At 48.2% G+C, this 27,723-nt stretch overlaps 5 protein-coding genes and 1 non-coding gene across 6 annotated transcripts; 2 read left to right on the top strand and 4 right to left on the bottom strand.

The window, feature by feature from the left end:
• Nucleotides 1-6: 6 nt before the first annotated feature.
• EDB82DRAFT_474327 (uncharacterized protein) lies at nucleotides 7-411 on the bottom strand (the record flags this gene model as incomplete). The annotated part of the gene is made up of 2 exons (XM_025733860.1): nucleotides 7-252; nucleotides 307-411. 2 exons carry the CDS (start codon nucleotides 409-411, stop codon nucleotides 7-9), a joined length of 351 nt encoding a protein of 116 aa, XP_025584724.1.
• An 856-nt stretch (nucleotides 412-1,267) lies between these two features.
• EDB82DRAFT_150854 (C6 zinc finger protein) lies at nucleotides 1,268-4,742 on the bottom strand. The gene is made up of 4 exons (XM_025733859.2): nucleotides 3,074-4,742; nucleotides 2,859-2,993; nucleotides 2,681-2,808; nucleotides 1,268-2,627 (listed from the first exon to the last, which is right to left on the bottom strand). The coding sequence occupies exons 1-4, from the start codon at nucleotides 4,478-4,480 to the stop codon at nucleotides 1,586-1,588; spliced, it is 2,712 nt and encodes a 903-aa protein (XP_025584723.2). The 5' UTR covers nucleotides 4,481-4,742; the 3' UTR covers nucleotides 1,268-1,585.
• Nucleotides 4,743-13,586: 8,844 nt separating this feature from the next.
• Nucleotides 13,587-16,440, bottom strand: EDB82DRAFT_544984 (PLC-like phosphodiesterase; the record flags this gene model as incomplete). Its single annotated transcript, XM_025733858.2, has 4 exons — nucleotides 13,587-13,761; nucleotides 14,247-15,721; nucleotides 15,787-16,362; nucleotides 16,420-16,440. 4 exons carry the CDS (start codon nucleotides 16,438-16,440, stop codon nucleotides 13,587-13,589), a joined length of 2,247 nt encoding a protein of 748 aa, XP_025584722.2.
• Nucleotides 16,441-17,438: 998 nt separating this feature from the next.
• EDB82DRAFT_523625 (uncharacterized protein) lies at nucleotides 17,439-17,810 on the top strand (the record flags this gene model as incomplete). The annotated part of the gene is made up of 2 exons (XM_025733857.1): nucleotides 17,439-17,515; nucleotides 17,609-17,810. The coding sequence occupies 2 exons, from the start codon at nucleotides 17,439-17,441 to the stop codon at nucleotides 17,808-17,810; spliced, it is 279 nt and encodes a 92-aa protein (XP_025584721.1).
• Nucleotides 17,811-18,120: 310 nt separating this feature from the next.
• Nucleotides 18,121-18,219, bottom strand: EDB82DRAFT_t85. Its single transcript has one exon. It is a non-coding gene; the product is annotated as a tRNA-Ala (tRNA).
• A 3,853-nt stretch (nucleotides 18,220-22,072) lies between these two features.
• EDB82DRAFT_474324 (uncharacterized protein) lies at nucleotides 22,073-25,344 on the top strand (the record flags this gene model as incomplete). Its single annotated transcript, XM_025733856.2, has 2 exons — nucleotides 22,073-22,479; nucleotides 22,536-25,344. The coding sequence occupies 2 exons, from the start codon at nucleotides 22,073-22,075 to the stop codon at nucleotides 25,342-25,344; spliced, it is 3,216 nt and encodes a 1,071-aa protein (XP_025584720.2).
• Nucleotides 25,345-27,723: the final 2,379 nt, after the last annotated feature.

The following is a 27,723-nucleotide window of genomic DNA, read 5'->3' as shown; positions in this document are numbered from 1 at the left end:
CGTCTATCATTTCGAAGAGTGGTCAGCACCACCAATGGCCTGAGGCTTGAAGTAAACAGTCATGACTCCCTCAGGGCTGAGGTTACCCTTGACAAAGTCCTTGAGATCCTGGTGAGCCTGGCAACCATTGTCGTAGTACTTCATATCATCCATGCTGGCAAACTCAGTCTTTGATACAAAGGTGTATCCCTGAGATCGAGCGTCCTCATCAGCTGCACCAACGACCATGGAGAGGATATAAGGCTTTCCATCCTGTAAAATGATTAGAATACACTTGCACGTAAGATAAGATCGGGAAGAAGTCACCTTTTGCTGAGAGGCGTCGAGCTTGTGGTACTGGTCCAGCAGCTTAGCCTGGTCTTCTTTGCTGGGAAGCTTGAACATGGTGATACGGTGCACACGGTTGGACATTTTGACGGTAGTGGTTTGAGTAAAGGGTCTTGATATGTTTTTGAGGATGAAAGGGTGATATAGAGTTCGTGAAGAGGATAGGGTGAGAGCCCGGACAAATCTGGAGCTCATATACAATATATGCAGAAGGGGTTCGGAGAAACCAGAGGAAGCAGATTTTAAATAGGTAGGTAGTTTGGATGAGATAGAAATAAAGTAAGGATTAGTTGTCAAAGACAAAGAGAGGTAGGCGGTTGCATGCGGGTCAGTTTAAACGCGGGGGAGCGGCTCATAAAGATATCCCCGCCCCGACAGTTGGAGGTTTGGTTCCGTATTATTAACATAGATAGACCAATCATTTTGCATCGTTTTATAAATGCAGTTACTCCAGATTAAACAGCTTCGTCTGATTCCGCTCTTAACCCCGCGTTTTTCCGTTGACTTATGCCGCAACTAACACAATAACCCATACTTCTTTTACTTTCTTACCTTGGTCACCACTTACAAATATCAGCAACTGACTGATCCAAGTAACATCCAACATGTTAGCCAAAGTTAAAGTTCGGTTTCAGCTGTCTGGTAGACCACTTCTAGGTAGCTTCTACCCCGCCCCAATGACCTAGTCTCGCCTGTCCATTCCCTGTCAATCTCCAACTTTCATATATTAAACAAGATTGGCGGGATAATCTTTTCCCACTATTCGTATCCAATCGAGCTTAAATCCTAAACACCAAAGATCGAACATCCCAGCACTGGTTACTGTAGGTACTGTACATCAGGCCACATGTGTTCGCATCTATTTCCATCTCAGGCACGTAAGTGTTCTAGATTCTCCCGGAACAATGCAGTGTGGTAGCATCAAGATAACATAACAGTAAGGCTGCATTTTCAGGTTGCCTTTGACCGCCTTGCTTTACCAATTTGTCGTATCTGTATCTTCCCGCGGCTTTAACACTAACTACCAAGCCAACTGCAATTCATTATTTCTCTGCCTAAAATAGATGCAATCAATTCTGAATGCAATACCACTTTGCCATGGTTGGATATACACGCATTTGTCCTTGTTGTATGCTTTTACTCCTTCTTGCAAACTCCTTCGCTAACTCGATATACGCGGGGGAAAAGACCAAATCACTTTTGTTGTAAATTCAATTAGAAACGGGCACACCATTCCCTTCTCCTCCTAGATCGTCACCTAGAATGTCTTCATTGTCACTTGGTCATCAACTCCAGACTGCAAGTCAGCAAGATGTCGACACAACCCTTCGACAAGCGGAGGCATGGCTTCGTTGGTCGCAGGGTAGTTTTGTCGAAAGACGAGTCGACACAGCGACAAGACTGCCGCACAATTCGACACAGGCTCCAACTGAGAGCACATGCCTCCTAGAGACTCCAGTGACGGTGTGCCCTGACCAGTTTCCAAGAATGTCGTCAACTCTCCGGTCTCTGATCCATTGAGTAAAATCGTGTCGTCGTCTGTCTCTTTGTAATCGTTCATTGACTGCTGAGAGACCAGGCCATGTGCCCACAGAGTAAGACTAGCAAGATACACGACCATGGCGTTGAATCCTCGCAGTCCTGTTGGCTGATACTCCCCAGCGTATCGAAGAACCTGCCCAGCATGCCAAACAGCATACCGAGACTCTGGTTTAGACAGCCAGGTCTTTTCTAATAATTGCGCAGCTCTTCGAGACTCCTCTTCGCCCTTCCTGCCTGCAAGCCGCTGCACATCATCCAGCGAGACATGAAGGATCATCATAAACAATTCCGAAAGGAGCAGAAGCTCGGGGCCGAAAGTCCGCACTTCTTTAATCTTGTCCGAAAATCTTCGCAGGTCGCTATAAAGGCTTTGGTAGAGGGTCTGTGCCCACAAAGGAGTATCAGAACCGGAGTGATCTGAAGTTGAGTTGTGAAAGGGAGCAACTGCACAACGGTAAGCCCATACTTGTCCCCATATCCCATGCAGGGCAGCTTTGCAGCAATTTTCGACATCCACCCAAGCATTAGTTTCAGTCACAAAAGACATGCAATCTCTAATGTCCGAAAGTCGTGGGACATCGCCAGCAGGCAATGGCCCCTTGACCGAGTTCAATTCCCACCATACCTGCGGAGTGCTGGCCTTCCAGAGATCATGAGCAGCGGGGAGCGCAAAGTCAAGCTCACTGTACGCAAGCACAGGCCCTTTCCACGATAAAATCGATGTCTGCACATCGTGTAAAAACGCCCGCATGGCTAGTCTATAATTCTTAGTCAGTACAACATCAAATTCGGCAGTAGTCGTATAAAGAACCTTTTGCAGGATTCGATTGTGATGAAGTTTCGCCATTTCGACTCCAACATTTCAGGAGAATCGCCAGTGTTAGGCGTATGAATATTTGTGTCTGACGTGAAGCTCGTTCTGCCGGCCCTTCGAAGCAGCTACTCAATATTAGTCTACCTATCAAGAATCGACATCACAGCAGACTCACAACCAACAGCTGAGGGGCAACGATTTCTGCTGCCGCTGTTTGCCGGTTGAATCCGCTCCATTGTCCAGTTTCCAGATGAAGCATAGAGGCTTGCAGGCGTATCATGTCCCGTGCTGCTACAGACGATGATTCCAGCTATCGATGGTTAGCTGACTCGTTCCTCTCTTGTTATACTGAAACACAATCTTTTTCGGCCTGCTCTCTCCATGACATACCTTTTGGGTCATGCCTGAAGTGAGTTCGTGAAGGGCTAGACCAAAGTGCCATATCGCAGGACTGGAGATGTGAGTAGCTCCATGTGAGACAATGGCAGAGATAAGGTCAAGGCTGGTTGTTACCAGATCCAAAGACGATCTGTGAATGAAGCCCTCGCTTTTAGGATCCTCGACCGCAAAATGTGTTTCAATCATGTAATTCAATAGCTCAGCTGATGGGAACGATGGTACTCGGTGTGGGGTAGGGTTGTTAGCAAGGACCATGGCAAACAAGCTATCCCGTGAGTGAGATGAGACTACGTCCGAGCGAAGTGCCAAGCTCCCTGCTTGGCTATTGGCCTTAGAGTTAATCACCCACGCCGAACGTCGAAGGGGTATGTTCTCTGACGTCGCATTTTTACGGGACTGGCGAGAGCGTTTGGCTCCGTTCCCAGATTCGGGGCTTTGTTCATTCGTATCAGATTGCAGCACCTTGAGCGATCCAAAGTCTACATCCCAGGAAAATCCAAAGTCTGGAAACAGTTTTTGCGACATCGCAAAATATACAGACTCCTCTGGCCCATCTTCGTAACTTGGCGCACTGATGAACGAAGCGCCAGTGTATTCCAAAGTAGTATCAATTGCATGTTCTTGGTTAGTGATAGCCGACTGTGATAAAGCATAAGCAGCATCACCAGCGGTAAATGCCTGGCTATCGTTTCCACCAGCTGAAGTCATTATTGTGCTCTCTGAGGGGGACATGCCAGCTTGAGACTCTGACGTCCGGTACTGATTCCCTCGTCTCGCTGGCATCTGGCATGCCAAACTCTTGCTGCGACATCGGCTGCATGGCTTCTGATCCTCGCATTTTGCCTTGGATGCTGCGCAATTGAGACATGCTTCAGCAGCGCGATCGCTCCTTCTGATAAAGGGACGATCCTTGGCGGTACCGTCTCGGTCGTGAGTAGTTTCGTGCCGTGTTAAGAGATCAGCGCGATTGAAACGTTTGGGGCAGCGAGTGCATTGGTACGGCCGGGCATTTTCGTGGGACCTGAGATGCCTTGTCAAGTGATCGGCTCGTTCGTAAACACGGCGGCAAATATGGCAGACGTGGGACGGCGACGATGCAGACGCATCGGAGAGTTTTCGTTTCGAGGGCAGTGCAGATGGGGTTCTCTGGGGCGTTTCCCCCAGAGTCTGTCTCAGGGCGGGATCGAGCTGCTGTTGGAAGAGCTGGTGCTTCGAGGTTGACGATGGCAGTAGAGAGTTCTGCAATTCGTGTTGTTCCTGCTGTAAAGGCGGCTGGATTCTTTGGTGCTGGTCGGGGACGGGAACGGGTGTTGCTAAGGAGAAGAGCGATGAAAGCAGCATGTCCGAGCCAGCGGCATCGCAAAGAATGTCGATGCCATTCTGTTCAGTGGCTGCCATTGGGTCCAGGGCCTTCGTCTGGTATACCCCTTGCCTCACCTCGGACAGAGCAAAGCGAAGTCAAGTCGAGCAAAGCAAAATAAAGCCGAACCGGACCCTGCAGGGCTGTTCCTCACCACAAAGAGAATAGCACGGCCAGACTTGCTCGAAGACGTCACGCGTAGCTTATCGAGCCAGAGGCGGCAGGGATTGATAATCAGGTAATCCCGAAGGTTCAAGGCGAATTCAGGCGAGGCAGTTGAAACAAACTGAAAGGCAGTTGTGGTTTCTCGGAAGAGAGGGGGCGGGGGCGGGAGATGTGACAAGCGTTTAGCGGATTTTGGTGGGGTCCCGTCCCGCGGCTGTTTAGCCAGTCAGATCAATCTAATTTCATTCATCACTGGCGCTGGTCCACCTTCCGGAGCCGGGCTAATTCGACGGCCGGCATTTTCACATCCATGTCCGAGTCTGTCAAAACGGACACGGCCACCCGAGCCCGGACCCGATGTCTTGAGCTTACCTAGGTCCGATATACTGTTCTGGACCGTATAAGGGGGACATCTAACATTCAGGATTCGCCATCTCTCGCTAGCAAAAGAAACTTTTGTGTCATGTCTCATTCGTGATGCATTTCCCAGTCATTACGATTGCACACATCCTCCTTCCAACACAGTATAAATCAAGCTAACCAAGGCATCCCTTGCGTAATTCTGAACGGACGGGCTGAACTTATACCCTTGAGCAGGGGTAGCGACTGACAGCATGTTAGCTCGTCACGATGCCCGGACCGGGCATGTCTAACAAATAAGCACCTGTCAATCCGGTCGCGTCACTTGAGTCATCCAGTGACGATTGTTGGTTGTGCCAAGTCGAGAGTCTAGACCTCCCGTATGTCTCAGTTTGTTCTCACGCCTGGGCCAATGCCAAGAGCCATTGACACAGTCAAAGGGAAGACGATCAGACAATACCTAAATGTATTCTCCGTTGTCTCGCAGCTACTTACTTACACATTCAAACTGTAACAAGGCTTGCAGGGGCGAGAATACGAGCAGTCACAAGTCGCGCAGTACATTACACATGTTTTCCATAGCGAAGAACGAGTATGTTATAAAATTACTTAAATTATTGGGAAATAATTGTGTCATAGCGATGATCATAATACATGGAATACTCATGCAACAATCCGTTGTGTATGGCTGATGCGGTTGGTCGTCAGATCCCTGCTGTCAATCCGATCGGTTAACCACTCGATCATCTTATGCACCTCATGCGATTTGTCCCATGGAGATCCTGCAAAACTGTGTGGCTGACGCAGGTCAATGACCAATACATCCCCAACATGCTGGTAACATCGCCCTAGTACACGGTGCATACGCCCCATCCTCCAGTCATATATCAGCTCAGCCACGACTTTGTAAATTGACTTGACTCGTGTTTTGTAAGTTTGAACGCAATGAGTCGCAGACGCATGGCGGATCTCACGGGACGATAGATCCATTCGTGAAAGAGCACATTAACTTTTTGTGTCATCTACTCTCAAATACCGAGAGTGCAGAGATAAGTTTGTTTGTGCCATCAGATCGCATGAAGCCGTCAACTCCATATTGTAAGCTTACCAACGCTCTGTTGCGACCATCACCATTTTCATCTTGGCGTAGCTCGTCCTTCTAACGAGCAAAGTCTTGCCAACCCGGTTACTCTTATTATGCTCCATGGTTTTTGACTGACTTGGGATCTTCAAGTCCTGTAGGTACTGGCGGCAGACGTTGAACAAATTTGCACGTCCGGGTTGCTGAGCGCATCAGCTAGAAATGTTATATAAGTCACTAGAGTATGATTAGTAACATTTTCATATTGGCGGACTGAAAGGCTTACTTTGACTGTTTTGCTATTCTTAATCAACACAGGGAGTTCCGCAGTAGCCACAGGCACGGCCTGGAATCACCCATACTTCTTTACCTGCTAGAGCGCAGGTGGGACAGCGAGTTCCAGGTACTTTCTGGGACCTGAAGCCGAAGGACAGAACTGGTGACAGTTCCAAGGTTGTGTGCGTAGAGCATAAGTTATGTGTTTCTGTTGAAGAGTATGATCCAGTTTCTATCAAGACTGTGACATGTTCTTGATCATACTGAGATAACACAGGAGGCAAGGGAAACGGAGATTGAGGCATGATACTGGTTAAGGTTATCCTTGAGTTGAGACAGCCAAGTTTCAAGAAGTAGGTTGGTTGTGGTAATGTGGTATGATATAAAGTCAAAGAACAATGTATGGGAGCCTTGGAGGTTTAGAAATATGCACTGCTTAGTAGGTGGGAAGTTGGATAGGATTTATGGTTTCTGAGATCGAACTAAAGGCTGGCGATAGCGTAACTTATGAAAGGATCGGGAGGGCTGAGAAGGGCAGGATCAAGGGGTCCAAGAACAAAGCACGGGGATTTCTCGAGACAAGACAGGTACGCAATGCCCTAACACAAGGATGATGCTTCCATCCTCTCGGCGATCGGTAGGCACAGACAGGCCGTAGTCTCGGTGGGCGCTGGGGCCCAGCGGTGGTAGTATGAGACCTGTCACATCGGCTTTCTGCAAGACTGAAGCTGTCATTGCCTGGCAGGGAGTTGTGTGGCGCCGCCCTTGAAGGACAGACGCTGTGGGCCAAGTCGATGGAGGTGGGGTCTTTTGTTGCATCCTTTCTTTTGGTATTAACTTTGACCTCGAAGTTCGGGGATCAGCATTGGTGCCGAAACATGTCGACCTTGTTCCAAGGGGCCAGTCAGTCACTCAATTCACTGCTAATTAATCAAATTGACGTCTCGTATGTTGAACTGCCCTGGTTTTTGCACGCGTAGGTATGTATAACTAACTGTCGAGCAAATCGGTTCTGTACAAAATTTAACTTGGCCAGTGCAAAAAAAAAAAAAAAAAAAGCCTTTGTTTGGTAGGGATAGGCCGGACCGGTGATTGAGTGCCTAATCGGCCATAACAAGGGGGGTGGGTGTACTCTGTTGGAACTTGGCGTCGACACAGGGAAAAGCAATGTTGTGACTGCTCGTTTCCTCGAGGGTCGCAACGACAAGGAACCTCCGGCGCTGACTTGCTTGTTGGCGAGTGAATTGTGATCGGGTTCAGGGGATACACTTAAGCGGCTTGGCTTTCAGGTAAAAGGTCTCGAAGGTGGCATCCAGGCTAAAAACCGTCCGTCCCAGTAAAGGACAACAGAAGATTCGTATAGAGTCTGTGCGTTGCGCATGCGCAGTGGTAATAGTAAATCTGAAGATCAAAGGAAATTTCCCTAACAAACACGATCTAACACCCCAGTCGCCCATCCCATCCACTACCAGCACTACGGCCGAAACCCCAGGCCTTGGCGGGCACCAGGGCTCTGGAATGATGGACCCTCCATCCTCTCCTCTTCTGAGGTCAGTCTAAAGCAGCGCAGTCAGATGCCGCGCCGGCTCACTGCCCCCTCACCCTTATACATACCTCTAAACTGTTGGAGCGATCGCCAGTGCGTCAAGCTATCTCACCGGCCTGTTGGTGCTGTGCCCACAATTCCGTGCTGTACGTACAATTGTTCCCAACATCAAAGGTTGGGAACTGTAGGTCCCGGGCCGAAAAATGTCGGGTTTGGAGATGGATACTTGGGACGACGTCAAAATCTGAAAAGAGAAACTATATTATTAGAGGGTCGTGTTACCCTTGACTGCTGTGCGACGTAAGTTTGTAGCATGCATGTTCCTCGACGGGGTTTGTCCGTGACCAAGACAAAGCAAAGAAAGTTACGTGCGTTCATTTGGGACCGGGCATGGTTGCGAATCGTTAACACTTGATAATAATTCGGCGTAGGATGGAGACAGTGGAGTTGGTCGAGAGACGTTAGTGTCGGAAGAAGCAATACAGTGGAAAGAGAGGGTTACGATACAGGTAGGATGAATCCTTCTGCCCTGCTTTTCATTAGATACCTATCGTAGTACATGGCCATTGGTTATAAGACTGCCGTTGTCGCCGTACCTGCCTACCTCAGAAGGTTAGTACTGTGCTGTATTACTTCATGTAACCTGGAGCTGGAGGTGACAGGAAGGGGCTGCAGTTTGGATTGGCCAGGTGTTTGCCTTGCCTTGCATTGCATTGGATCTGATCGGCATTTGAGCCGCCAAGTGCCGCTGCGTCCCTGGCAACAAGCCACCACAAGATTAACAGTGTCGAGGAAGAATGGAAGCCGCACGCTTCGGCCGCCTTGCTTGTGGGTTGCCAGGCTTTGGCACGCAAGAGTGTACTCAGTACCTGTTGCACAGGTAGAATTGGGGATCTTTCTGTGGAATTCCCGGGGTAGGTGCAAAGGTAGGTGCAAAGGTAGGTACTTGCAGTACCCAAGCAATCATGTAACCAATCCACATCCCGAGTCCATGGTAGCTTTCGATTGCCTTCCCATCGCATCGTGCATTGCATACGCCTCATTGCAGATCGTGCCAGCTTTCTAAACGAAAGAAGCGTAAAATATCTAACAACCAGATAACCAAGTTCATGGTAGTAATTTTTCTTCGATCTTTTTGTATTCAATACTTCAACATTCCCTGGTCCAAGCACGCACGCCAGATCCAAGCTACCTCATAGCGTGCAGATCGTGAGGTATGTACAGCAGCAGCTCTCGAAATTATTCCAATGATATACCATACAAGCTCGACCATTTGAAATGGGGCTATGGAGTCAGGCATTTTAGCTCCCGTTTCTATATCTTGACCAATCCACCAGACAGCCTAACAGATCCCTAGGATGTCAAACTAATACATCAGAAGATAAATCCACAGCCCCATTTCATGGAAGTGTTAGTCGAGTTCATACCGTCCATCACCGGCTCTCCATCTACTGTCTTCAGTGTGAGCGGGCCCCCACTGAATACCAGGGTACTCCAGCCTCACCATGACCTTAAACGGTTTGTCTGAATTAACTCAAGACATCTGCTTATACCACATTTTTCAAAGTTCTTCCGACTCATGAATACATTAATTGATTGATGCAGAACAAGGCCCAAGCATTTTTACAGTCTTTATTACCAATGAAAATGCGCTCTTAGATTACTAAGGGAGGAGGGGAAAAGAAAATATCAAAATATTTCAGGATCTCATTACATCTCGCTTAGGCAGGGGTGACCACAACGAACTGGATATCTCTTACCCTTGCTTTGTCTGGCAAGTTACACTACCTTTTCTTTTCCAGGTAGGTATGTACGGAGTAGTAGCCATGCCAAAGCCCCTCACCCCTTTCACTGCTAGTCTAGTCGATTCCACTTGACTTCTGTAATGATTAAACTCAAGTTTACGGATACCAGCTTCTGATAGTATATTCGAATCTGTGTATCTGGATCTGGATGCTGTGATTTATTTGGCAAATTCAATCCCAGATGTCATTTCGCTACTCCGGTCAACAACTTATAAAACAGTGATCCTGTCAACCAATTTTTTGTATGACATGACTTGAAAGTACTGATCTACTCACACATAACATGTACTGGATGGAGACTTTCGCGACTTTTGCTCGTATGAGATGCCGCATGTTCGTTGCTTTTTCTTAGACCGGCAACCTTGCTGGTGACGCCATCAGCTGTCAAGTCGCGTTGCACAGGGCATATGCATATGTGAGTCAGATTCGATTCTGAGAAGGATGAAGGCTTCCCTACAGTACCGACGATCCAGTATCTCAATATCCCGACATTGTCCCACACGCTATGAGGCACAGAAACGCCCTGAAAAGGGTCCCGGGGGGTCCTATTGGTAGGTGCTGATTTTCAGATGCACCCCCACAAGCCATGATCGACCCATCCATTGTCTTGCTTAGGCATTTCTTCATTGGCCCGATTTCTCTGCTTCAGGAGACCTGGCAAGCACAGCATTATCAACCAACACAAACAACACTTTGAACCATTTGTTGATCTGTTTCCCCAAAGCCACTCAAACAACATCACATTTGCACCTTTTTGCGCCACTCCGAGAATTGATCTACCAACACCACGATATCTACCAAGGCAGACGGGTATGTACGATCAGTAATCACAATTAATAAATAAATTTTTGCACACATTGAGCGGAGCGTATGCTATAGGTGAGACCACTGCCACATCCAGTCTTTTGCAATGCCTCGTATCGTTGATCTACTTGAGGTATGAGTTTCCGAACGACTCACCGTTAGAAAGCTGCCAACAACAGTCAAGTTCTCGGACCAGCTGAACAAACGGGCTGCATGCTCATCTACCAATGAGAGGGAGTACTGCGGGCACTTTTCTTTTGTCAAATCCACTAATCTCGTCAGCCAACCATCCAGAGCGCATATGTACATGTACATGTTGCTTTTTGTATCCAGCCCCTCTGGTTCAGCAAAAGAACAAACTGGCTGATACAAATTTACCAAGCCAGCTGGGAATAGTTAATGAAAAGCGGTAGGGCAATGATGGTTTATCCACTAGAAACCCTTACATTAACTGTTGATGACAGCTGACATTGCCGAGGCATCCCACAACTGTCTTAGTTGGCTTGCATCTCAGAATCCGCCCACGCAAGCCCGCAACGTTGGACAGATTAGCAAGTGGTTGTGTGACTGACTAGCTGGGTAGGTAGCAAGCAGTACACATTTTCGAGTGTTAGAATACGCGGAGGTGGCTTTTTGCTATGCATTCGTTCGCATTTAACAACAACCTAGATCCCTCCCTTGTTGAGACATCAGGGCAGGAAATCAAGGCTAGTTATTGGCCCACCAAACGCTCTCTCTTTCTTTGACACCCTGTGGCCTGTGCAAGGAAGTCCTGAAGATCCGATCTGTCACTAGACATTAGTTAGTAGTCACGCCAGCGAGGTTCTGAGCCATACGCCATCATCTTATCAAGACAAACCCCGCAACAACCACAGACAAGCATCATCACGGGATCACACACGGTGCAGCCACAATCCTTTAATCACGACAACTTCTTCTTCTGAGAGACCAAATCACAAAGCTACATATCCATTACCATTTCTCTCGCAATCGCTTGATCGAAGATGATGTCCTTCTTGTAGATACAGAACAGATATCGAATACTTCATTCCGCAGCGGTGTCTGACCCTTTCTCCAAGTCGAGAGCACTGTATTAAGAGACTCTTACCCCTGGATGATCCCACTGATCCCCTCCTGAAACCTGCCCAATAAATCTTAAGAACAGTCCCATACCGACAATGAGGATATCAAAGAGCATTCATAAGCAATCACGACTGTTGAATGAGACCATGTCCGAGCAGCCGAGGTCTCGAGGGATCTGCAATAAGACGGGGAGACAGAATCAACTCCGTTTCCATGCTTTTAATGACGAGAGAATGACTATTGCTTATACAAACAAGGTAGACAAGCTTGAAAGTTCTACAGCTATCAGCAAGCCCCAACCTTTACGATTATCAATCTATCTGTCCATTGTGAGTATTACTTCTTCTTCTTCTTCTTTCTGCTAAATTTCACCCTATATCCATAGACGACATGTCTTATTTGAGTGTCGATAGCCGTATAGTGTGAGTTCCGACTGGCTTCTAGACACAACGCCAGCTACACTAAGAAGAGTAGCAATATGTAGGAGACATAGTTCCGTGCTAATGTTCAATGTTAGGCCAACTATGATACTACAGTAGGTAACGTAGGTAGATTAGTAGCCAGCTAGCTAGTACCAGCTAATCTTAGCACGTTGTGTTCTATCTAATGATGGACGGCGACTATCGATCGCATTCGCCTAGGGGCCCTAGTCTGCATTGATGTCGACCCAGATTGCTATCTACCACCCTTCTCCACTAACAACAAATACGAATTGATTAAACAAGATCGAAATGCCCCATCTAACTATGTGGCTTCCACGAGAAGCTGGTTCGGATCCTGCGTGTTCCGACTGCATGTGTCGTAATCTTTCAATAATTAGCCGCCATAGCCTCGACATAAGCCCACTATCGAGTTGCTTTAGGGCTAGTTATCCTAGCTGAAGTTGATTGCCAACGGGTTACTTCCAAACTCGGTGCAACTATATCACAGGCGATAATTTACAGCGGTGGTATGACCGCTGCTGACCCAGCGAGACCACGATGCAAAATGAACTTCGATGCATAGTGGATTCGAATAACATGAGCCCATAACTTACGTTAACTTCGAATCAGTAGTATCTTTCCACATCTCGCCAAGCCTGACGGGAGGCGACGGTTGGCAATGCACGGTTGACGCCAGTGCCCGTTGGAGTCGTTAGTTCGTCGGTATCACACTTGCAATGGTGCTCTCTACCGGGGTTTTCCAGCCTCGTCACCGGCCGGCCTAGACAATGGTTCGGAACCTAAACCTGAACTTCATAACTGTGACCCTGCGGGTAACTGGTAGTCTAGGCTGTCCAGCTGTTATGAAGAAGCAATGTTCACTAGGTTAGGCCGTGAAGATGGAGGCAGCTAAGCCAATCGATCCAGGTTTGGTCAGCGTGTGAACCCGTGCAATAGTTTAGCCGCAAACTGAAAATACGAAGATGAGTGAGCAGATACCCGGTAGTCACTATCATGCAAGGGCGTGAGCAGAGAGTCCTCCGCAGGTTCGGATTCTCAGGGGTGATGAAAGCCACCAGGGTTGATGCCCCATGTGCCTTTTAGAAGCTGAGTTAGAGTTTCTTTACCGCTAACAGATGACCGCTGATCCATGTCACAGAATCAGCTAGCCACCTTGGAAACAACATGTAATGACGAAAAGGTTTTCATTCTTTCCTGGGTATCCCAAAACTCCTGTCTAAATCTTACCAACCCCCTTTTTGAACTATAAATTAAATACGTATATATCAAAACGAATACAGCTTTGTTGTCTTTGAATAAAATTCGTCCAGTTGCACGCTGTTATTCCAACTTCTGTCTGGTTTCAGGGTTGGCCGAATTTCCTGGTGGTCTTCTCAGCGTCCGCCGGGGCAGCAAATATACGAGAAACATTGTTGGAGAGTGGGATCGGCAGTAAAGCAACAAGTGTGTTAATGCGGCACGGCATCGTTATGCCGTGTATTGTGTTGTGAATCAACCACACCAAGAAAGGCCACCACGATGCACAGGCATAGTTGGGGTTCAAAGCACATTGTCATGTGCAAGGATCGACTATACGAAAAATCAAAGCAGCGTCTTCTCAATCCTGACCAGCAACTTCCCGCCTGGTATGGGGCGAGCCGTAGAGTCCATGAGTCGGATGAACCGATAGCCTGGACGCAGGCGATCTAGTCGGATGCAAGCCCAGGCAAGCAATGGTGAGCTGCCGAGCCTAGATGAATCGTCTTCAACTTTGAACCTAAAATCACGATCGCATTAGTCTCTTATGCAAACTGAGTCGCACAAGCCGCTGGTAATAAACATTTCGTCCCGTTCCGCTAGATAGCGAACGCTGAACAGGCGTGATAAACACTAGTCATCATCATATGCTGTATGCGATACAGTGGTAGACACCACCATGCCGCCGCCAGTAAGCGACAAGGAATGACTCGTCATCCCAAAATCCTTAGCTGTGTTCGGATTCGCAGTACACCCTGCTTTACTGCGCACGGGATGTCTGTGTCCTCAAGCACGTCATGTCTCTAACGACAGTTGATCATATGTGACAGTCAAGAAAAGCAGACCACCGTCGTGCGAAACTCCTTTGACTTCGTCATGATGACTCAGTGCATCTACACGCGGTTGCAATTTTGACCATGCTTTGCAGCACTGGAAATGGCCTGAGCGCAAGACACGGGTTCAACAAACCCGATATATGACAGAATGAATTTGTTGACGACTTACCTGATGAAGCTGAGCTCCTGTACCACCTTTGGAATATTGAGGAACTGTAGAAGCGAGCCACGAGGACCAAAGTCGGGATGGTCCGTCTTGCCGACGTCCGTTTTATCTTTATATTTGTGCTCCTGCGCATGCCCGTCACGTTCAGTGTCGGTTGGTTTGTCTACATGCAGCTCCGCCTTGATCAACGGACGGAGGGTACTGGCAGAGCGACAGGCATCGACTGCATCACCAGCCTGTATTGGAATGTGCTGGCCAGCTAAGACGGTGATTCTCAAGTTCATGGTACGGCCCGGGGTGGCTTCGCTTTGGGTCTCTGTAGACGTGTTTAAGCTCTGGTAGCCCTCGGGCTTCAAAACCCAACCTTGCTCATCCGCAAACATACCCTCATTAAGCATCATGCCCTCGTCTAGATACTGCCAATTCATAGCAACCATCTGAACACCGCCCCGCCAGAAGAGGCTTGGGTCTGGATTCGAACTGTCGAATCTTCGACCAGCAGGGAAAGCACGCATGAAGTATCCCTTATTATGGACAAACATCTCACGGTGTTGTTTCTGATTGAGCTCAAGGATTCGGTTCTCGCTTATAGAGAAGATGTGGGCTGGGATCTTGGCTTCCTTTGTCGCAAGGCACTTGTAGTGCTGGCTGCGTGTGTAGATGGCCAGTTTACCGAGGTTCTCACATATGTTGACCTTGGCGTTAGAGGCCTTTGTGTGGGAAGGAAAGGTGCTGTTAGAGCCGGAAAGAGAAAGACCCGCGGGTTGTGATGAACGCTCATCCTCGGAGCCAGATGCATCCTCGTCATTTGCATAGATGGCAGGCAGATCCATGGTGCTAGGTGGAACCACAAACTTTGCTGGTGCTTTCTTGACCTTGACAAGAATCTTCCTCCGTAGCTCACCTAGCTTTGGGAGTTGTATTCTCGGTCCAATGTCGTCCAACGGCTTGTCCACAAGCATCTGTCCCCACTCTTGCTTCATGATTTTGACCATCACTTCTTGCTGATCCTCGTCTGCGTGTACCTCCAAACTGACAATAATAGGAAGATCATTGTCAACAAAAGCAGCTTCACCGACTGCTCGGCACACCTCTCTAAAACCACATGGAGCAGTCAAGGTCCATCCATGTGTTACTATGGGTTCGTCCTTGGGGAAAGACTGCCTTGGGCGAGGCGCGGGTGGTTTTGCAACGTCAAGAAGATCGCCAGACTCGCGGGTTTCGAGGGGGATACGATTGAGACTCGATCTTGGTGAAGAACTTCGGCTGCCGAAGCTGCCACTCCGGGAGCGGTTGGCAGCTTTCTCAGTAAGATAATCTTCGACTTTCTCGATTACAGTTGTCGCAACATTAGGAAACGATTCGCCCGATAATCCACGTTTGTGGTCGATTTTGGTGGACCTATTACTTGTCGTGGGAATAATGGTATCCCCGTTCCATACATCGATTTCGATACACCGACATCCACGGAGAAGAACCTTTTGGGAATTCAAGTCAGCCGATCAAGCCTTGGAATGGAAATGGAGTTATGCTTTCGACATACCGTCTTATACGCCTCAGGAGAGCTTCTATTCCAAGAAGCAAGTTGATTCCCGACGAGATATGTGTTGTGGCTGCTACTGATGAAGTAGTTTGTGAGGGGCTTTGAGAGGTCTTTTTCGGGCAAGGGCGCAATAGCTTCCCATGAGAAGTCAGTATGCCATGTGTATTTGAATTCGCCTAGTGAATAATCCTCCTTGGACAGTTCGCTGATGGCACTCTCACTCTCGCCCTGAACATTTCGAAGAAATTCAGCAAATTTGGCCTTTGAGAGTCGAGGTTCTGAGCCTCGCAAGTCGTCATATGTACGGTCGAGGGTTTCCCACATCTCATTGGTGATATGAATATCGGGGATGTTGGTGATTGGTGCTTGTGGATTCGAGTTCTGGCTGGAGCATTCATCGGTCGGGGGAGGTTTATGCGTTGTATCCGAATCCCAACCGTGCATGTGAGCTGGAGACGCGGCGGTGGTGAAGCGAACCATGCCCTTAAGAGCATCTATGGCGTGGATATTCGAGTTGCCAAAGATGGACATGGTGCGCGCGCGCCGGGGCTTGTCACCCTTTGCGCTGCGGCTTCGCTAGATTTTCATATTAGCGAATGCACGTGTGACAGCTGAACGAGGGACATCGCATACTATGAGTCCGCAAAGAGGCATGATGGCGGGCTGTACTTCCTGGGAGCGGACTAGATCTTCAAGCTGGCGATATCGGCGACAGTCAAACGGCCAGAACCATTGGAGCGAAAAGAATGCCCCACTGGCCTAGCCAAACATCCAGTATAAACAATAAATCAAACTTTGTCAGGTTATAATCACGCTTGAATACTGTTGCTGAAGATTCTCGAGAATAAATGTGTTTCTGACTTGGCACAGGTGAGTAAGTAAGACGGAAGTTGGGAAGGGAAAGAAAAGGGACTACTATGATAGATGCATTAGATGTCAGCACCCCCATTTGATAGGCGATAAATTGGGCGGGCCCGGGCCCAAGAGATGGACGGGCAGACAACCTTGCTAGCAGACGAGTCCAGGTCTTAGTGGACGGGCTGCTAGCGTCCTGCAGCACAGCCCTAGGGGAGCAGGGGAACGGCTGGAGTAAGACTGGACACGGAGCTGGGGCTGAGAGAAAGACTGTATCCTGGAGGCTTGGGGGCCAAAATGTGATTGGAGAGATTAGTTGAAATGTTGATGTGTTTGACCACAATTACAGCGAAGCAGCATAACGACTGGGCAGCATCAGGGCTGTGATCTCTGTGTCATTTCAGGTGAAATGATGATGCTTGTTGGAAGTGGGAGCAGCGACAACGTTGATATCAACGGTCGGATGATCGCCTATTCCATCCATCGATGGACGGACGAGCCGTACCTGGCTGGACCCCACCAGCAGTTAGTGGCTTCGCCTCTGTTGAGAGGTCGTGGTTATGAGATCATAGGTCGAACATTCAATGTCAGCGTCACCGTACTCTTGCAAATACATCAACACTTTGGAGATAGATACGCAGCAATCTCACTCAAACTCTTAATTTCAGTAATCTGCCTATATTTTACATCGTCAGATCATTGTCTACCTACATAAACAACAATACCTAGGTGCCTATAATACCTTGTCATTCCTACTGGGCACTACAGAGTACTCACATACATCTAGCAGCGGCATCATGAGCTTCAGGAATGAATACGAAGAACAGGTGCGAGCCTGGGGCTTCAACCGTGTTGTTACTTGGAGCGATTCCCCGTAGGTCATCTCAATTCATGTTCCCTATCACTTTGGAAATGAGGCTCTTACACAGCCTCCGCAAGCCCCATCTTCATTCTAACCTTGAGACAGAAACACCCACTATCCACCGCATTCTCATGCGTCTTTGACTACCCATCTGATCACCCAGGGGTCGATGACATTATGGTATCCCAAAGAGGAAGACAACCAGAAGCAGGTTTACACTGTTGGATCACGTATTGACGTTGATGCGGGAAGGGTTCATGAAGTTATCATCGGAGGAAGTGGGTGTACCATGGTAATTGGCGAATGAAGGATTGTACAGTTTCGATGCTCCCACCTACGACGACATCTTAAGTCGGAAATGAATTACAAATTTATGTTTTAGTAGCAACGCCTTGTGTTTGACTTTAATTCACAGCATGATAATTGATAATGAAGTCTTGTTTAAATGCGAAATGCTAAAATATGCAAGGGTTTAGGGTAGGAGGTTTAGACACGAGTTTATGAAAAAAAGTTTCCAGTTCATATTGAACTTACAAACGCACGTAGCAAAGCTTTCATTCAATATGGACCAGCTACAGGCAAAAAAATGTGGAATGGTGGAATTTAACCACCTACGTTGGACGAACAGGGAATCGAACCCTGGACCACTCCCAGAAGGAAGACTCTCGGAGACAGAAACTTGCTAAGGGAGTATTATACCACTAAACCATTCGCCCGAATTTGTTCAGTTGCGGTGATAAAGTACAAAATATTCGCGCTGGTTCCGATGGGCTGCATGTGGATCTCCAAATTTGCAACCGAAACGAGCTCCGAATGCCAGGCAGGGTACTGTATGGGGACGGGACGAATCAGGCTTGGGGCGAGAGCCGAGAACCGAAGGAGATGTAAACATGATCCAGATCAGAAATCATCGTCCGTGTCCGAGTCATAGAGAGACGGTAAAGTTGACGGGGGAAATCAGAGAGGTTGGTCCCCGTTATTCCATGTGAAAGAAGAGGCGAGAGTTTTGGTTTGCTTACCCAAAGTCAGAATAGATGAAGATCACCGTCGTGGGGTTTGTCAATCTATCTGGAGATAAGCTACAGTACTCCGTACATGATAGGCGAATGGCGCTGATGGTCGGACGATCTGTAGATAGAAAAGGAACAGTTGCATGTCGATCCCGGAGAATTCAATTGGGATGAACGACTTTCCGAAATACTATTCCCTTCAGCAGTATGAGTTGATATCGTGTGATTCGATTAAAGCGTCTGTCTTGGTGCTGGTATAGCAGCACACCTACTATGTAGCATTCGATCTGCTCATGATTAAGAACAGTCTTGATAGACGCAAACGTTTTGGAAGAAGACCATAGAATGAATATGCAATTTGCTGGGAAGCAAAAGCCCATCCTCAGTGGTATAAACTCGCTTGGCTATATTTGGGCGTTGGCAGAGCCCATGCGCGAATGCAACACCCGCTCGTCTCGTTCGGCCGATGGATGGAACTTCTGAGTTATGGCACCTCCCCACACTGGAAGCATTTCGTTCATCTCATGTAACGTCATCCGGAGTACAAGGCTTTGTTCAAGTCGAGAGGTTGGGCCAATTGTCTTTATGAGGAAGCAGGCTAATTCAACTCACATCATCGGGCTGCCCATATAGGCAAGGTGAAACTAGTGTTAGGCAATGCTATGATTTTACTTTCAATAGTCGGCTGTCACGTCTGAAAGCTTGATTGAATGTCTGCATCTTACGGGCGGCTCACGCACGTCAAGTCAGAATGCTTACGAGGGGCCGGGAATGGCGATGAGGAGAAAGGCGTCGTAATCAATGCATGATAGAATTCGACTTCTCCTCTTTTCGGTGGTATTCGTTGGCCTCTCTGATCTTGGCCAAAGTATGTGTAGACAATTGGCAATGAGTAAGTTAACTAGCGCACTCAACAAATAAGATGTGGTGATGGAGACAGAATGTTCAGTGACAGTATGTATGTACCTACACTAGAGTTCTAGAATATAGTATCAAGATAAACAAGCATCCCAATTGGCCTGTAAACAGCATCGTCGCGAGCATGGCGTGGCTGTACGCGTTGATAAACAAATCAGAGTTCAGAGTGTAACTGTGGCCAAGTTTTGAGAAAGTATCCCAAAGCCTCAGAGGGTCTTGATTCGAGTCGCATAATGTTTCCCTACCTTAGCCAACCCTGGTCTATCCTATCTCATCCTATCCTGTTTCTACACTGCTCTACTCTATTTTGCCTGGTCTATATGTGAACGATACTTGGGTACCTATACTAAGCGAGTGGGCGGATATGGTCTGGAACCGTTGCTAACTTGTTCTCTCGTGGGCATCGTACGTTGTCAATTAGGTCCCATCTTGAAACGCTCCGGTGTATGTGGTCGGTGCGTTCACAACGCGGTGTAAGTGTGTTTGGACTGTATGTTTCGGTGTTGACTGTTACGGATACCTTTGAGTTCAATAACTACCTACTACCTAGGTATTCAACATACGGAGATGACGGCATGAAGAAATCATGATGCAGCCATATCGTATTGAATTAACTGGCAATGTATCCAGCAAGGCAGTTGTTCGCCGGCTGGTCTGCAACACGAGTTGCTGTATCGCCTCTGATGATACAACATCAGCATCAGCATCGTATCCACGGGAGAGGCGCTCGGACGGCTTGCGTGTTTTATTTGACTTTATTCTTGTTCAGCCACAGCCATAGGTGACAATCAGAACTGAAATCTGCAATCAACAGGCCAGACGACGGGCCAAGGCAGTACAGTAATGCTGCAGGCTGCAACTCAGCCCATCGCTGTACAGCGTCATGTCAGCCATCCTCAGTGAGTGAGCATTCGGTGGCTTTCGGCCGGTCGTCATGGAACTGGAACAAGACAGGACGAGACAATAAGTGACCGAAAGACTGGGGGCGTGCCCGCTAACAGCAGCCTGCAATAAGAAAAAGCGGCGCTGTGTGTTGTCATATAGCAAGTGGTCAGTGCTGTGTTATAGACACCTATACCGACGGGTTCAATTCCTTGATGCGGTCAAACTCGAATCACGAAGGATCTGACGCCTGCAAGATGAATATTTACACTCATAATAATCTCACTGCCAAAACTTCTCACGTGTGAGGGGACTGTCAAACAAAAAACTTGATCTGCTCCGCCATTCGAATGACACTGCATGCTTTGGCTCGCTGTGGTTGCCGCATGTACGTGCATGGCTTTGCAACTCAATCCTCGTAAAGCTTTTCTTCTTGAGTGGAAGAAACCTAATCAGAGTAGATGTCCAGAGGTAACTTCGAATAACGAACGGGTCATGCATGATCTGAGTGAGTACGTAGTTGTGTACCTACATAGGTGTGTATGTACCTATGTACAAAGAGAATATGCTTCGTCAATTGAATTCCCTTGGTGTCATAGGTTCAAGTCAGCCTCTGCGTAGAATGATTGATGTTTGTTATCTTTTTGGAGAACGCATTGAAATGAAACCTTGGCGCCTCTGAATCGAGGAGATTTATCCGAAGTCAATTGTCGAGTGGATTAATTGATTGGCTATCAGCCCTTGGGCGGTTGTCGAAACGTCCAATCTACCTAACGTAGCCCACCTCAATCGTATTAGGATCGGAAGTATCGATGGATGTGCCTTGGCTAGTGCGAGAGCAGGAGAGGAGAGCTCTGAGCTGCTACCTGTTACTATTAGTTGTTGGTTGCAGGAAGGAGGTACCTAGTAGCTACTGCCTACCTAGTAGGTAGTCTAGCTGCTACGTAGCGGAGTAGCTGTGTTGTTATCCTAGCCTACCTAGGACCGATACTAAACAAACCTCCACTTTCTTCCCGTCATATCATACTAGACTAGTATTTTGCGATAATCCATCTCATCTCTCCTCTAGTCCAAGCTTGCGGAAACTCAGATTTCGTCTCTTCCGGGACAGAGGCAGCTCTAGCTTTCCTTTTCTGCGCCTTTTGTCACGTCAGCGCTCTTCTCCGTCTCGTCCGTCTACCAACTAATCCTTTTTGGCTGTGGCTGCTTCATTCTGTTCTTGGCCTGGCTTGTTGTTGATGCTCGCGTCTTGTCTCGACATGATCCATCCCCTGCTCGGTTTGGTCTCACCCCTCACATGGATCTCATACCTCACCTCAACAACCAGGTTCTCCTTGTCCGGGAGTTCCCCTCATGCAACCGTCAACTCCGCCAAAACTGTCATGGATCTTTAAACTCGACTCCACCTCGTCCAACCTCTTCTTTGTCTTTTACTACTCTCCTCACCTCTCATATCTTTGAGCTTCCTCTTACTTTTCTTTCTCTACAGTTTCGAGAGCCAACCAATTTCACCGGTTACAATACCAGTTACAATCAATACCAGTCACGGCCATTTCACACATCAGATTCCTTCACCTTATCTTTCCTCACGCTCGAGTAGAACACGGGATAGTTCATGTTTGACGGCATGGAGGCGTCTATGTGCCAGTGAACGATCGTCTTTGCTCGTTGAAGAGCCTCATAAGCTTCCTTCCGAGCACCCATTACTTTCTGCTTCCGATAGCATCGCACGAGCCAGGAGTGCAAACAGTTTAGCCCAATGGGCAATGAACAATCCGCCGAAACCCCTCGCGGGCATCGGAAACTATCCAAGCCACCTCACTGCAACCAGACAACAGAAGCTGGTCTGCCATACGCTGTTACTGCCGTGACACCCCATTGTGAGCACTTCTCCAACTCGTATCTTGTTGGATCGCTGTTGCCTACTCCCAATAAGGCTTCATCCACGAGGAGGGTGGCGCCTGGGCTCGGTATAGCCATCCCTGCCAGTGACGGTGTTAGTCCTGTGCCAACTCCTACTTGTAGAGAATCCCGACGTGATTCAATGCGACGAAGATCCTCGGTCCAGTCAGAGCAATCTCCTAGGTTGCCAAACTTCGTCAACAGCTCCAGGGTGAGCTCTATGGCCCAGGATAGTGGCTATCGCACACTCGCCCGCGCTGATAGGTTTGTGAAACGTGTCTATACGTCTTGATAAGTAGAGCTGACTGCCTCAAAAATAGCATGCCCGTTGCAGTACCGCGTGGCTCTAGTGGCTACAATACGAGAGCTGCCGAGCCCAAATCGCTTCTTGGTGTCAAAGAGAAGCTCCCTAGCGAGCCTATCATCTCCAAATTTAAGATCCATTCTGACGAGGCCGGCCAGGATGTAACAGATGACAATAACAACGCCTATCATTCTGCAGGCTCGTCCATCAGCAGAACAAACTCAGACGTTTCTCTCTACATGCCAATGCGCCGCCGCTCCGTCGTTCAAACCCCAGGCGTAGCAACCAGAGCCCACCATTCCAATCCTCCGGTCTCAGCCAAGTCGAGCTTCCGCAAGAGTCTCCCACCAACCCCAAGTCAATCTCGGCGCAATTCAATCGAGTCTGGCATGGCAAGACGTATGTCGATGCCTACCACAATCCCATCCCAGACGCACTCTTCAGGCCGAGCCGTTACGCCAGTCGAAGCCGACTACAAGCAGCTAGGTGGGATGAAATTTGGATCTCTGCGTATTACCAATGGAGCACCGGTGACCTCCCCAGTTCCGGATAATGACGTCAAACAACAAAGGGCATCTGAGTCGGCACTAGCAATCCCTTGTGCGGATTACTTTGATGAGCAAGCCATCAATCCTGCCAATTTGGTGAAGGAAGGATTGAACACGGCAGAGACAAGGTCAATGACAACTGGAAAAGTCATCACTCAAGTTCCAAGCTCTGTTGCCGAGCATTCGAGCAACACAGACAAATCTAGAACAGGTCATGGCCAAATGTCTGAGAACGGGAATGCTGTCTCATTTCCCGTTGCTGAGGTTCTTCATCTAAGGGAAGACACAAATTCAAAGCCAGACCCAAAGAAAATGCACTTGGACCTCGAAAATAAAAAGCTTAAAGGGTTGACAAGGTCTGACAGTGGCTTCATCCCGAGTCCCTCATCTGAGAAAACGCAGAGGACCGCGGACCGCAATGACAGTGGCTACAGTTCCAATGTCTCTCTCCGATCATTACCTAGCTTGAGATCCGGCGTCACGGAAAAGAGCACTATGGCTACGGAAAGGCTTGATATGGACGTCTCGGAGATGAGCTCGCCGTCGGATTCAAACTCGACGCGCACTTCTTCTTTGGTCCCTTCGCAGACGCGTAACCGGTTACCCATCCACCTCGAGGTTCCTCTGCCATTAACAGATGATGACGCTTCAACTTACCTAACAAGTCCGTCAAGCCCGACTAGCAGGCCATTCTCTCCATTTGCTATCGGCAGCCGGATGCGCCTCTCGTCACTGAAGTCGACCCGGAGTTTCGAACCACGAGTATCGAGCACCGTGACAGCACCAATCATCCTGTCAAAAGGCGATAACGATCAACTGCCTGCTATAACCCCCGATATCACCCGGGGAGGTAGTAAGATCTCACGCTTCCTCAACGGTTCCCGTAAGAAGGGGTCGTCAAAGAAGGTGGAGGACGTCTCTGTGGTTGAACAGAGTGTTCCGAATAATACCCTGGGTCTTAAGTCCAGATCGCGGCCTAGATCTAGACGATCAACGCTTCGAAATGAGCCGAGCAAAGATACTCTACACACTATCTTGAGTGTGGAGAGCCAGACGGTTAATATTACACCAGAACATGAAGAAGAGGATACAACCAAGAGTGTCGAAAAACTCGCAGTCAAGAAGCCGTCACGGCGGCAATCTTGGCGCCGGTCCATCGCTCAGATGTTTGGTTCCCGAAGTGCAGATGTCAGCCCTACAATAAGCTCCTTGCCTGACTCAACCCCGAGACGTCCTTCAACCGCCATGGAGTTATCGTCTCAAAATTCTGAGCCTGTCTCTGGAACTCGAGCTGCAAGCTCGCGATCCTCTCGCCCGGCGCCCAGGAAAACTGCCAGTAGCTCTGGCAGCTTGGCCTCGCCGACTCGAAAGACCAATACCATGCCTGGCATGCAAGAGCGACGAGATAAGCCCGAGTTGGCTCATCTTCGTACCAATAGCTCAGCACCAAACCTGTCAGCGAGTCGTCGAATGTCGCTTAACACACCTCAGACTGAGACTCAACAAGGCTCACGAACAAAAGCCTCACCACCTGTTAGTATGCAAAACAGAAATGCCAAATCTTCTCGAGGTAAGCGGCAAGGGCACAGCCGTTCCATGACCCCTTCTTTCCCCATCAACTCTCGACCTACCGGCAGGCGACTTTCCCTCCCCCAAGACTATGGCCGAACGACATCCCAGAGTCGCCATGTCTCGCACAACCGTACAGAGTCACGCAACTCGAACCGAGGCATGGCTATGAGCCCCGGGAGCAACACGGGTCCCCAATCGGGAATTCCTGTTCAGCAACCTAGAGTCTTGTCATACTCGAGCAACGGTACACAACAAACCGGGCCGGCTATCTCGCAGTCGAGCCATAATCGTCGGGTATCGGCACCAGCACAGCTGCGTCCGGGGCCCGGTATGCCATGCTCGAGAAGCAGCGCTACATTGATGCAGATGCAGCAACAAATGGAGATGCAGCAGAAACAGCAACAACAGCAGCAACATATCCGTTCCCAATCATCTCTTCAGGCTTGGGCGCCAATGGATATGTACACTCTCAACCAGCAATTGCAGCAGAACTATATGATGCAGAACCAGGCGCTGGTATATGGAGCGTCAAACATGGTTCAGCAGTACCCGAACATCTATGTCACTGGCCCCGTCCCCAATCAGCCGACTCACGGCAGGCAAAGCTCACAGGGTGGTGGAATGTATGCCCAAGACCCTCCATTCCGGGTCCTGCACAGCTATAACTCGCCAGCGTATCGACACGCTCCTATCTGGAGCCAATAGCCGAGAGGCTCGTTTTCCGTTTCTTTGCATTCACTAAGATACCATATTTGATGGAAAATATTTATTATTTCATTGGTTCTATGCTCGGCGTTTTATTTGGGTACACGCAGCCTTTCCTAGGGGTATCGGGACTGGCCTACAGCGTCCACACGCATCCACTACACACATTGTCTTTCATTCCACGAAATTGCATGTGCCTTTTACGATCGAAGAAAAATGTTATCAGACTTGGGGCCGCCTTAACTGTAAGGTGTTGCATATTGTGTTATCTTATTGGCTAATTACCGGAAAGCATGGTCTTGTAGGCAATGTTTTGATTTGATGCTGCTGGATTTCCTATTTCATAGCGCATCATACTTTGTCAAAGGAGGAGTGCTATCCCGATAATACAACATCAACTAATGTCTATATTTTTACTTGCCCCTGTCAAGTGCTTGCAGTGATGTTTATCTACGTTGAGTTGACAAGAATGCTTCAATTGAATTAGGGTGTAAAGTCATGCAAATAAGCTTTAGCCTCGAGGCAGCCCGGAAACATCAATTCGGTTCATTTCGGACGCTACGCTTTTGTTGTTCGGTATTATAAGAGCATAGACAAATAATTAGGAGTGAGGGGGATCCGTTTGATTAAGCATTAAGCATCCCCATGATCGAACACAGCCTCTCGGAGGATCGACAAAGGGTCCAATTGAAGTGACGTGACATTGGTAAAGAAAGACACGTTACCGCCTCATCCTCAATGCATGCTCGACAATAATGAGATGAGACCACGATAGATGATTTGACTGGACAGAGGCTTTTGCACGCTGTGCTGTTTACGAATCACAACACAAAGTAGTTGGTGAGCGCGTAGCAATGGCCCCAAAATGCTAGTAGAAATGTAAAACAAATCACGCGCCCGACTTGAACCCATGGAGAGAGAAAGAGATCACAGTTGCAGACCTCGGGATAAAGCTCGCGTCTGACAGCTGTCGCTTCAGCACGCAGGAGGATGGAGATGCAATGTTATGCTATATTACTAAATAAAATGAGATTGAGCGATAACCTTGATTCAATGTTGCAAGCAGTGGATTCCCCCCCAGCTATAAGATCTTCTTGGGGGATATAACGATGATGACGATGGAAGCGGATGAGACGACCAAAAACTGATAAAGAGACCTTGAGGCTCGAGGACCCGGCAGGACGGAGAGTTTTACTTTTGGTATGTATCGGCGCTCAGGGGATGGGATATGATTGGATTGGCGTGGAGAAGGTCGGATGCTATTTTTGTTCCTTTTTTAGGGATGTTTTCCCCATCGGTCGGACCACAACCGTCATCCCCAGAAGCCGACCACTTTTTTTTTTATAGTTAATGACCTACTAATGTACTGTGCGTAAGGGACGAACGGGCAAAGTGGGTTTGGTAAGGATCCTTCTTTACGTGATGATTTCGGTAGAGGCGAGTTTTGACAGGGAAGGACTGACGTCGTAGCAACGAACCCTAGGAAGAAAGTGAGTCGGAGGAAGAGGTAGCCGTTCAGTGGGCGTCTTGATTGTCAGAGAGGGTATGATGATGAACCGCCAAGTCTTTGATATTTTATGCTGTTACTATAATGCACATGAAAATCTGTGTCAAAGACTGTTGATCGCCTTTTGTTGACGATGATGACGACGACTCACACTGATCGTGACAGGGGTGCGTGATCCACCAACGACGTCGACATACTGTACTCTGTACGTGTGTACCTTGATGCAGTTGACAGGTTTGTGAAGTATTGGGGGTCTTTTCTGGATCAATAGGCATAAAGCAGAAAGAGCAGTGATTCAAGGGGAAATACTGAATCGATGCAGCATCAAAGAGAGAACTTGAGATATTTGATAGGTGTGAGAGAGGGTTGGTTATACAAACAGCCATGCTTATGGCTTATGGCTTAGTATGCAGTAGAGTCTCCTGTCAGTTCGTCCCTGACAGTCACAGGTTGCTGTCAATAGTCATACATGTGAGAAGAAGAAGAAGAAAAACTTAAAATTTGGCTTCTGATGCATGCAGACCTACCCGTGGAGACGGCCGTGCAGTAACAGAAACAATAGATCTTCATCATTTTCCGCGTTGGAGAAACGTTGTCGAATCGGTTAATGACAACTGCCGCAAGGCGAAACATGCAAGCTTTGAAAGTGGCTTTCTAAACGAAAGTCTGTAATCAGTCAACCTTATCCGTAAAAATAAATACTAAATTCACAGCAGAGATTTAGGTAACCAGAGCTAACCTAACCCATCGTTTCCAGCTTGGCCGATTCGTAAGTCTCAGCGCGCGGTGTGGCCGCCACAAACGAACTGTTTCGGCTAAGATCAGTAGTTTGACCTGGTCCTGAGCACCTGTTTTAGACAGCTTGAGCTTGT

This window comes from Fusarium venenatum (assembly GCF_020744135.1).
Source record: "Fusarium venenatum strain MPI-CAGE-CH-0201 chromosome Unknown EDB82scaffold_2, whole genome shotgun sequence".
In the NCBI taxonomy this organism is placed as follows: Eukaryota; Fungi; Ascomycota; class Sordariomycetes; order Hypocreales; family Nectriaceae; genus Fusarium; species Fusarium venenatum.
This window is presented reverse-complemented; position numbering and strand designations above follow the sequence as displayed.